At 44.3% G+C, this 10,785-nt stretch overlaps 1 protein-coding gene across 4 annotated transcripts; it reads left to right on the top strand.

Annotated features, from left to right (window-relative positions):
- Window positions 1-686: 686 nt before the first annotated feature.
- RNPS1 (RNA binding protein with serine rich domain 1) lies at window positions 687-10,697 on the top strand. Of its 4 annotated transcripts, none has more exons than XM_053364729.1 (8): window positions 687-800; window positions 4,979-5,173; window positions 5,454-5,609; window positions 6,455-6,646; window positions 7,176-7,278; window positions 7,833-7,986; window positions 8,813-8,954; window positions 9,744-10,697. In XM_053364729.1, the coding sequence occupies exons 2-8, from the start codon at window positions 5,103-5,105 to the stop codon at window positions 9,847-9,849; spliced, it is 924 nt and encodes a 307-aa protein (XP_053220704.1). In that variant the 5' UTR covers window positions 687-800; window positions 4,979-5,102; the 3' UTR covers window positions 9,850-10,697. The 4 variants fall into 4 exon arrangements, with proteins under 4 accessions (XP_053220704.1, XP_053220706.1, XP_053220707.1 ...); XM_053364731.1 differs by having other exon boundaries at window positions 6,491-6,646; XM_053364730.1 differs by lacking the exon at window positions 687-800 and adding an exon at window positions 874-890.
- The last annotated feature ends 88 nt before the right edge of the window (window positions 10,698-10,785 follow it).

The raw sequence follows: 10,785 nt of genomic DNA on the forward strand, positions 1-10,785 counted from the left end.
ATGCCGCCTTGAGCTCCTTGAAGGAAGAATAACAACATTAAAGGGATCTGGGCAGGCTCTAAGCATTCTCCCTTAGCCTCCCGTGCCAGGGGTCTCAGCAGGCCTTCCCACTGAGTTTATTAAAATGTTTAATGTCCAGCGAACTGGACTCCTTGGCAGGTTTTGAATAAACATTCACAATTTTTTTTATTGATAATAATCAGCTAAACAGTTTGAGGATCTATACAACTTTGTAACATGCAGAAAACAGCATTAGAGAAACCAAAGACTGGAACTGAGGGAAGTCGGGGTGGGTGGGGTGGGGTTGGGGTTCTGTGTGGGAGGGGGGAGGGAGGAAAATAGGGGGGGAATAAGGATGATGTGTTTTTGGATAATATGTCTTGTTATAATTTTGAATTAAAAAAATTTAAAAAAAATTTAATGTCCAAAGTGCTAGGCGCTTGGGAAAAAATCCTGCATGAGCCAATAATCCTTTCAACTCCCATTTCCCCTTTCCGTTATCATGTTTTAAGAACAGATAAGTGGGTTGTTGTTGGATTCTCCCCACCCTCCTAAAACACCTTCTTTTTTATCTCCATGGGGCCTTAAACTACCACAACAAAAAGGGTCGATCTGCCCCTTTAAGTGGGGACAGTAACCATGGAGATAAATGGCTACCCCGCCTCTCCTCTCCGCGCTTCCTTTCTTTCGGTGACGCTATCAGCGCGCGCCGCCTAGCGGCTCTTTGCCTCTGTGTGGAAGGCGGCAATCCGTACGTCACCGCGAGTGCGACGAGGGAGCGACGGTCGGGTTCTGAGGATGTAAGTAGAGGGGAGAGGCGGTAATCCGCCGCCATCTGCCCCGGTCCGGTTGCAGTTAGCCGTGACTGCGCCCGAGTGTGGCAAGAAAAGGTTCCCGGAGGCTGGGGGTGGGTCTGTGAGGGAGGTCGCCCCCGCGGATGAGCTCGAGGAGCGGGGAGGCCTTGGCTGGAGGGGAGAGTTTGGGAGCCCTTAGAGGCGCTGTGTGGGGTCGGTTGACTGAAGCGGCAGAGCCGATTTGCTCCGCCCCTTCCCGTTTCCCTCTTTCTCCGTGTCGGGCGAGGAAAATTCGTCTCGCCAGCTAGGCCCAGTTGAGGAGGGGGTTCGTTTCTCTTACCTCCCCGCCCTTCTCCCTTGAGGGGTCTCCCAAACTTCCTGGAGCCCACTCTGAAAGTCTCCTTCAAGCCCCCTTAATTGCCTGACCAGTACTGTGCACATTCAAGTTGCGTCCTTCTATTATTATATTGATCGTGTTATCTATTTGATGTTGGAAAAGATAATCTCTTATCCAAGGAAATACAGGATGGGGTTTATGGTTCATCTCTCCCTTACCCCCGTTTTAACCTCATAACAGCCCTGTGAGATAGGCCTCTTGTGATCCCTCAGACTAGCCAAGGCCACTCCGTTGAGCTTTGTGACTGACCAGGGATTTAACCCTCTTGCTTCTGTAATGCTAAGTGTTGCACCACACTGGCCCCATTGGTTACCTCTTAAACCTTGGCTTCCAGCGTGGGGATTCATTCAGTGGATTCTCAGATATGGCTTTATGTTGCAGCACTGTGGTTGTACGATTCTTACTTTTAGATGTAACCTGTTGTCCATTCAGCCAGCTTGCAGAGCTAGTACAGGATATAGCTTGTACCTGGGAAGCTCACGTTCAAATCTCTGGTCCCTCTTGGTCTTAGAGGGTGGTCTTGGTCTTAGAGGGTCTTCTTGGGATGGTGGTAGTGAAGAGCAGTAGTGTGGCAGGTGCTATTATAATTCACTTAATATTTCTTTATCGATGGCAAAGAAATCACCTTTCAATAATATCAGTGATTACTTAGACAAATATGCAAGTCCATTGATATGTTAAAAACACTAAGACTAAAAACATTCACTTGATTATGTACCAAGTGGCTTTTCACCACAGTGAAGTAAATGTATTGCTCAAACACAGTAAGGTATACAGGTAGCCATTCTGCTAGCTTTGTGAACATGCTGATAAGAGTCAGTTTGCAAAGTCAGTGATTCCCACAGAAAGACCTCTAGGCACTATTGAAGTTTGTACACAACATTGTTTCTTTTTGGGCAGTATTGGTAAGCTTGGGCTTGGTGTTCCTGGTCTTAAAGCACTGAGGATGTGATATACAGCAGACACGGTTCTCTTTTACTGAGGGTTCACTGATTTCTCTTAACCACAAAGTTAATTCAAGACCTCATTTAACCTGAACAGGTTCTTTCAAATTGTTTTTGTACCACTTAGAGAGTGGGTCATGAAGTGTGGATATAGAGGAATAATACCTTTAATCCCATTTAATTTCTTTGTTGATGAAAACATCTGCTGGAGTACGTCCTACTGCTTCTTCCAAAAATGCTCCTGTCTGCTACATAACACAGGGCTACATTCAGCGTTGTCAAAGCTGAATGGCTAAGAAACTGGGATATCCAGACACAGGTTTTATGAACTTGAGTTCTTCCCTAGGGCAGGGAATATCATTACACACCTATGTTTCTACAATAGCTGTGAGTGACACAAAAGCAAGAGCTGCCTTCTTGAATGACTCGTGCAGAAATACTTAACCAGAGCTTCAAGTGAAAAGCTAAGCTTGTGGGAATAGTCTTCTGCTATAGCAGAAGCAGAGTGGTATAACAGTATGTGCTTTCCCTTATGTTTGAACTGCTTCAGGCACTTGCAATTTAAGTTATAGACACCAGTAGAATAATGGCCTGTTGGAGCTTACTTTGGACCTTCCCAAAGGGTTATTTGCATAAGCACATTATACACAGTTTGTGTGTATAATGTGCCTGAGAGAAGTCTCAGCACATGAAAATGCATCTTTAATTTTAATCCATGTTGCCCTCTGTAAAGTAATAGTTCCAAGTGTTAATCTTAAAGATGACGAAACATATTTGTCCTTCGTACGCCAAATGTACATCAAAGCAACCTTGCTCTCTCCGTGCCTGTTGAGTTACTTGAGGATGAAAACCTTTGTTTTCAGAGTTTCCACCCATTTCCCATAGGCTGCCCTGATGCTGGTTCGCTAGAGAAAAATACATACACTTAATCTGAAATGTACAGTACCCTGTACTCTACCATTCTAAAATAGTCATTGTTTTTAATGTATGACTTTAAAACACCTTGGGCTCTATACTGAGGGGTAGAATTAAAGTACTTGAAATAAGCCATCGCCTTCTCAATCCGGCCCACGGATGGTCCAGGAATCAGCGTGTTTCTACATCAGTAGAATGTGTCCTTTTATTTAAAATACATCTCTAGGTTATTTGTGGGGGTTGCCTGGTGTTTTTACATGAGTAGAATGTGTGCTTTTATTTAAAATGCATTTCTGGGTTATTTGTGGGGCATAGGCATTAGTTCTTTACCCCCCCCCCATATAGTCCGGCCCACCACATGGTCTGAGGGACAGTAGACCAGCCCACGGCTGAAAAAGGTTGCTGACCCCTGGTGTAACCCATAAGGACTTCCTATAGCTTATCTGGAATAGCCAGCAGCATTTCCAACTGAGGTTCTTTTATACCACAGATGGAAAATGATGGCCCTCCAAATTTTGTTGGCTTGCCAACTCCCATCACCCCGACCATTGGCTATGCTGGCTGGGGCCATAGCTGTCAACTTACAGATTTGAAAATAAGGGACCAGCAGCCTTGAAAACAAGGGACCAGCAGCCAAAATAAGGGACCTGCAGCCTCACCTGTTCCAGGTACTCCAGTCTTCCTGTCCTCCTGCGGTCTGGTCAAACTCATGCTGGTAGCTTCGAGAACACTGTCCAACCAACTTTGTAACCAGAGGTTCAGCTGAATAGAATCTGAATCACATGCACCACAAGGCCTATGCAGCCTCAACTTAAGATGGCTCCTTGGCCTGGCTTTGCACTGCAAAGTTTGCAGCAGCACGTGCAACAAAATGGCGTCCAGCATTCAAAAAACCCCTCAGCTTGCATTAACTAGCCACACACAAGGCATGCAAGCTCCACCCCCCGGGTGTTCTTAGACTTCTTATTGGGTGAGCAACACAGCCAAGCAACCCAGTTGGAGCCTCCCTCCTCCCTGGCAGGCAGGGAGGGAGGGAGAGGAGCTGCTTCCTTTGAAATTTAAGGGACATCATTTAAGGGACAGCAGTGGGACATGGCGCTGGAATAAGGGACTGTCCCTTCAAATAAGGGACACTTGACAGCTATGGCTGGGGCTGATGGGAGTTGGAGTCCAAGAACATCTGGAAGACCACAGGTTTTACCACCCCTGTTGTGTGATCTGAGGATAGGGTTTTGCGCTGTGCTTCTGCTCTGTTACATTTAATAGTCTCTGGGAGTGACACTGGAGCTGAAATTGCAGACTTAACTGCAGCACTCTATCAATACAAAATAAAGCTTAGCAGTAGTAATGAGAAACTGCATTAAGAATTTAGGAAGAGCAGTAGAAATTCTTAAACAATTAAAATCTACTATAGTTTTCCTGGGCCTTAAAATGCTTTCTTGCTACTACTGTACCACAATGTACTGTTGAGGTACCTTGCTTTCTATTGCAGAGGTAGCTGACGTGGTGTTCTCCAGATGTTGCCGGACTGTAACTCCAATCATCCATGAGAGTTGGCTGTGATGACAGGCCGATGGGAGTTGGAGTTCAATTCATATGGAAGGCACCATGTTGGCTACCACTGTCCTGCTGTAATGCTGCATATCTTAAGGAAAAGTACTAAGAAATTCAGACTGAAAAACTCTGTGTGCTTTGCTGTATGTTCTTCCTCCTTTTGAAGGGTGATTAGAAAGAAAATTCAAATGCTCCGTGTAAACACACTCTTAAGTTGTTCAGCAGATGCTATTTTCAAATGGGTAATAACAAGCCACACAGAAGTGTGTGACTATAATGCTTTGCATGAAGCTTGTGCCTTTTCTTGTGAAGTGGGCTTTCTTTTCCTCTGCCTATATGTTAACTGTCTCATATCCCTTTTATCTTGTCACTAGGCTGCTCTTTGGAGTTTATTGCATTCGCTTAGGGATCGTTTCTCAGAATCAAGGAGTTAGAAGTAAGCTTTCAGATAAGTGAGCCCCCCCAAAAAAGTGCCGCTTTTGGACTCGGAAGGGGAAAATGGAGCTGTCAGGAATGAAAAAGAAGAGTTTGCTAGGAATCAAAGAAAATAATAAAAAGTCCAGCACTAGGTAATAATTGTCTGAATGTTCAAGGCCTCACCCCTCTTGGGGGATCTGTGCAGACTCCTAGGGATTTCCCATCAAGCATGAGGAATTAGAAATGCATCTTCCCTCCTTTTCATAATCTCCATATATTCCACACCATTGGCTTTCTTTCATGAAGCCGCTCCATAGTGTAAACACTGGGGATTTGTCTCTTAGCATCTTTGTAGCAGTGACATTTCTTGCTTTTGTTGCAACTGAAATTGCGGGGTTGGAAATTGAGTTTCTGAACCTTTGTACATTAAAGGGCTCCCTCTCCTACCAAGCGCAAGGACCGTACAGAAGAAAAGTCCAAGGACAGATCCAAAGACAAGCCAGCTACAAAGGAGTCAAGCGAAAAGGATCGTGGGCGCGACAAAACTCGCAAGAGGCGCAGCGCCTCCAGTGGTAGTAGCAGCACCAGGTAAGCAGAGTCAGGAATTCTTGGGTTTCTGAAGGCCGTTTCAAGGACCAGGCCTTCCCAAGGATTCTTAATCGGCAGTTAAAAAATGATGCCGCCATGCTCAGACACAGGAAACCTTTTAACTCTTCAGATGTTGGATACAGGGGTGGAGTTGTGGTGGCTGTCTCACCATGCCCTACTTGTGAGATTCCCAGGAATGTAGGGCAGTTAAGCTTGAGAACTTAAAATATGCCCCTTGATGTGAACCAGCAGGTCGGTTGTAAGTTGAGTGAAGCAGTAATGCTAAACACATACTTGACTTCAGGTCCTCTTCTCTGATTGAGATATTGGGGGTTTGTGTGTGGTTTCACACAGGAGGTCTGTTTGCACCCTAATGATCTGTTTGGAGGGAAGGCCCTTCTTGGTGTTCATCTTTAGAAGATGTGTGTCCTGCATTTACAAAGGGGTGTGTGTGTTATGGGCACTTGAGCTGTGGAACACCCTCCAAAGGGAGGTAATTTCAGAGACTGTTAGATTTTTCTTTGCCTGAGCATTTTAGATGGTGGCATTTTTAGTGGGTTGAATGGTTTTTCTCATTCTTCATTAAATTGGTTTTATAAGGTATTTGTAATTTGAGGTGACTTTTGTATATTGCTCTGAAATCTGTTTTTTGACAAAGGACCATTTGTACAATAAGTGAAATGATTTAGAAAGAGCATCACCTCTGCATTGGGAGGTGGCCAGGTTTGGGTTGGAACTGCAAAAGACAATGGTGTGTTCTTTCCAACACCTTCAAAAGTTCTTGGGGGTTATCGGGAGAACACCCTTGCTGCCATTAGTCTCTTGCATGACACCTTCTCTGCCAGGTCTCGCTCCAGTTCCACATCCAGTTCTGGTTCTAGCTCCAGCACCGGCTCCAGCAGTGGCTCCAGCTCCTCCTCCGCGTCCAGCCGCTCTGGGAGTTCAAGCACATCCCGCAGTTCCAGCTCCAGCAGCTCATCGGGTTCTCCAAGCCCATCTCGACATCGGCACGACAACAGGAGGCGTTCCCGTTCAAAGTGAGTCTAGAGTACCGGAGGCTACTGGCTATTTTATTTCCATTGGCCTTGATAAGTGCTTCCTGTAAGACAAGGGTGGGGAACACTTTTCAGCTCAAAGGCCATGTTTCTTTCTTGGGGAGGGGCACATGCTAGCAGTGGGCCAGAGGCAGAAGTGGGTAAAATAGCAGATTGGCCTGTTCTTTGCCTTTTGAATCTCATCTTTGGGAACCTGTGTTATATGAAAAGGATGCTTCTAAATTTCAAACTTGGTAGATAGTATCAAATAAAGGTCCCTCCAAGCCATACTGAATTTAAGTTAAGCCTCAATAGTTACTCACTTTTAGCATAATTATTTCTTGCAAACTATAAATGGCCTGTAGTTGTTGCACCAGCCACTTTTTTTTTAGTAACAAATTTAGCAAGGAATACAGAATAAGATCATTGGTGTTTTTTTGTCATGCTGCATTGATTGGAGTTAATGAAGAGCTTGAGTTGCAGATCCATACGTTTAAATTTTTGTTTTACACTTTTTGTTTCTTTCCACCAGGTCTAAACCGCCCAAGAGAGATGAAAAGGAACGGAAGAGAAGGAGTCCATCACCCAAACCTACCAAAGTACATGTTGGGAGACTCACCAGAAATGTGACGAAGGTAACAGATGCCTGTTGTTCACTCGTACCCAGAAAGAAGTAAAAAGGCCAAAGGGGGTAGGGAAACATAAGTCCCCCAGATCCCATGGTCTGACTCAGTATAAGACAGCTTCCTGTAAGCCCATATTGAATATGAATGCTGGGAATGCTGTTGACCAAGGGTCCCTCCCAGTATTGATAGACTAGATCTCCATAGGGGAGAGTGCTGTTGTGCTCAGGCCCTGCTTGCGAGTGGCTTGACCCCTGTGAGAACAGTGTCCTGGACTAGATGGGCCACTGGCCTGGTCCAGCAGGCTCTTCTTATTCTCCTATAGATATAGCTGAGTAAAGTTCAGGTAACCTGGGAAGCAAAACTGTTGAAGCGTTTCAATATGTAATTGAATGGTCTTCACTCTTTTTGTTCAAATCCAGTTAAAGGGGTGTGTGTGTGTGTGTGTGTGTGTGTGTTGCTTGCTGCTGCTTCCACCACTGCCCATTCAGTGTTTTGCTGTTATGAAGATGGAAGGTAATGGACATTTGCAATGAGCGTTAAGGAGCTTGCTTTTCCTCTTCCAGGACCACATAATGGAAATATTTTCCACTTATGGGAAGATCAAAATGATTGATATGCCAGTCGACAGACTCAACCCACACCTCTCAAAGGGTTATGCATATGTAGAATTTGAGAATCCAGATGATGCTGAGAAGGCACTGAAGCACATGGATGGAGGTGGGTTTCAGAAGCTGGCTGCATTGTTAAGAGGTGTGACTCCTACATGACTGAAAAATCTTTATGCTGTAATTTGAGATGATCCCCACATTAAAGCAAGGGTTTCAGAATTCCCAAAAGTGAGATAGGTTCTACCAGCTAGGAGGGCTCTTTGCAGAGCACACCTAAACAAAATAAGGCTCTAGGTTCTTCAAGTTTTACTCTTATAATAATGCAAATACATCATTTTACCTGTATGACTTCTTTTTAAAAAATCAACCTTGTCTGCCAGGAATATGGGCTGGTGGGACCTCTGCAACCACATCATGTTGGTTTCTGGCCCAAAGTGAGAAGGGTGGATCATCCTGATGAAAATGGCCCCCCAAGGTAAACTGCATTCTCCAGAAAGGCAATGAACCTGTGGGCATGAGCAAAGACCTTGGAATAAGTTGGCAGCAATTATTTAAAGAAAGCAGAGGCTCGTCCCAGGAAAAACTTGCAGTCCCATGTTGGACATTTAAAAATTTATAGTGTAGGTCAGAGGTTACGAATCTCTTTTTCTTGGGGGCTAATGACCCAAAGAGGGGATCAGTCAGGTAACGGGTCCTGATCGTAATAGGTAAGCAAAGTGATGTTTGTGGTTCCCCAAGGTATTTTTGGTATCTCCCTGCATGTATGTTTTACCTGTGTATTAATATCTCTCCCTAGGTTCCCTGCTCCCCCCCCACCATTGCCATAGTTTGACCTTCCCTAGTGAGCAAGAAGGCAGTGGCTACAGGGAGCCTTTGCGTCAATCCCTCACCCTGCTGAAACAAATCAACTTTCTGCTTCTGTGATCTTTAAATAGGGCAGATTGATGGTCAGGAGATCACTGCCACGGCTGTTCTGACTCCTCGGCCCAGGATGCCTCTCAGGCGTTTCTCCCCTCCGCGGAGGATGTTGCCGCCACCGCCCATGTGGCGTCGTTCTCCACCTCGCATGAGGAGAAGGTAGGTTGCCTTTGTGGAGCTGGGTAAGCTGGAGGGGCTTAGTTGTTCACAGCTGGTAGGAGCTCTGCCCAAGGAGGCAAACTAAAAATAAGACACCTGCGGACTCAGATGAGTCACATCAAGGATGGGCAGTGAGTTACTTCTTGCACTACAGCTGATGGCGAACAAAGACTGTCCCTGCACAAAGTAATTGAAGGATAGGCGCCCCCTTCCAGAGCATTAGCATCAGTTTGTTTGTATGCCATTTTTCCACAATAGTGCTCAAAGTGACTCACAGCATACTAAATGTACATTAATAAATCCAGTAATTTTATTTTTAAAATTACATTAAGAAATACATTAGGGGAAGGCAGGTGGAAGTACTTGCGCCATAATAGTTCCAGCATTCTCTCCCCTATAGACCCTTCTCAAGTGCTCAGGGGGCATGTGTCTAAAATCTCACAACTCATTCTAAGTTTGAACATATGCCTTATATGTTTAAGTCGAGACTGATGGAATATTTTTATTGTTAATATAAACTGATGATGTGTATTTGCAAAAATAAAACACTGTGATCTAGGAACTAAGAAAATATTTATTTTATTTAGTTATTATTATACAGTTGCTATATTGCTTTCTGCATTTACAAAATGTTAGCATGCTGAACTGCCTTCACCCTTTAGGATATAAGAACTACTCTTGAATGCTGTTGAATAAAAAGGGACTAGATAAGTGTGGATTATTTTCCATTACCATCCATTCTCCTAACTGAAGCTCTGCTCTCTTCCTCGCAACTATATTCCCTTTCAGGTCCAGGTCTCCCAGGCGCAGATCCCCAGTTCGCAGACGGTCACGATCCAGATCTCCAGGCCGCAGGCGTCATCGCAGCCGATCCAGTTCCAACTCTTCCCGATAAAATGTGGAATTTGGCAGCTCCTTGGTTTTTTTTTGTTTTTTTTAAAAAAACTTAAAAGTGCATTCAGTTTAAAAATTGTACCTTTTAAAAATAAAAGAGGAATGAAAATAAAACGAAGGGAAAGCTGAGAAACTGAAACCTAGCCTAGTGTCTTGGGCCCAGCAGGGTGAACTGTGGACTTTTGTTGGACTTAAAGTCCTTTTTAAAGGGAGCTTTGGTTTGCAAGTTCTCAACAAGAAACATTGTTCTTTTAGACATGATACTGTCCTCTTAAGTCCAGTGAAGTCTCTTGTTTTTAGGATATGTCAAAAATAAATTTATACTGTTGGAAGAAAGAAATGGCAGGTTGCAAGGAAACCCTCAGCAAATTTAGATATGGACTGGTTCCTCTCTCCCCACCGCCACCCTCAGCTCTTAGGGATGTTGGCACACAGAAAAAATTTTCATGTTCCTTGCTGCTGGTGCATTTAACCAGCCTAAGAACTGGGGGACTAGGACTAGTGTTCCTTTTAAGGCATCCCTTCCTTTACTAAAATGTTTTTGGTGCATTGTTCACATGCCCTGTCCTTCCCAAGACCGATGTAAATGCTTTTGCTTTTAGAATATGTGAAACAAATAGGCAGAAAAGCTGTTTCTCTTGCCACCTTCCTCCTGGGGCGGAAGGTGAGGAGTCTGAGACCAATTGGGATAACTAGTGTTCACTTTGCAAAAGGCCAAGAGATTTGCAACCTATTGTACAGTCATTACTATAAAGTTTGATTTTTGTATACCTTTAGCATCTTGTAGTCATGTTGTTGGTACTTGTGTGGAATGGCAAGACTGAATAAACCAATAAGGTTTGGAATAAATGTGTATGGATTCTTTTGTATTTGAGAAATGTGGTGGTGGTTCTGTGTGCTTAAAATTTTACCACTGAATCCTGCAATGGCTATGCTG

Source organism: Podarcis raffonei, chromosome 14, assembly GCF_027172205.1.
Source record: "Podarcis raffonei isolate rPodRaf1 chromosome 14, rPodRaf1.pri, whole genome shotgun sequence".
Classification (NCBI taxonomy): Eukaryota; Metazoa; Chordata; class Lepidosauria; order Squamata; family Lacertidae; genus Podarcis; species Podarcis raffonei.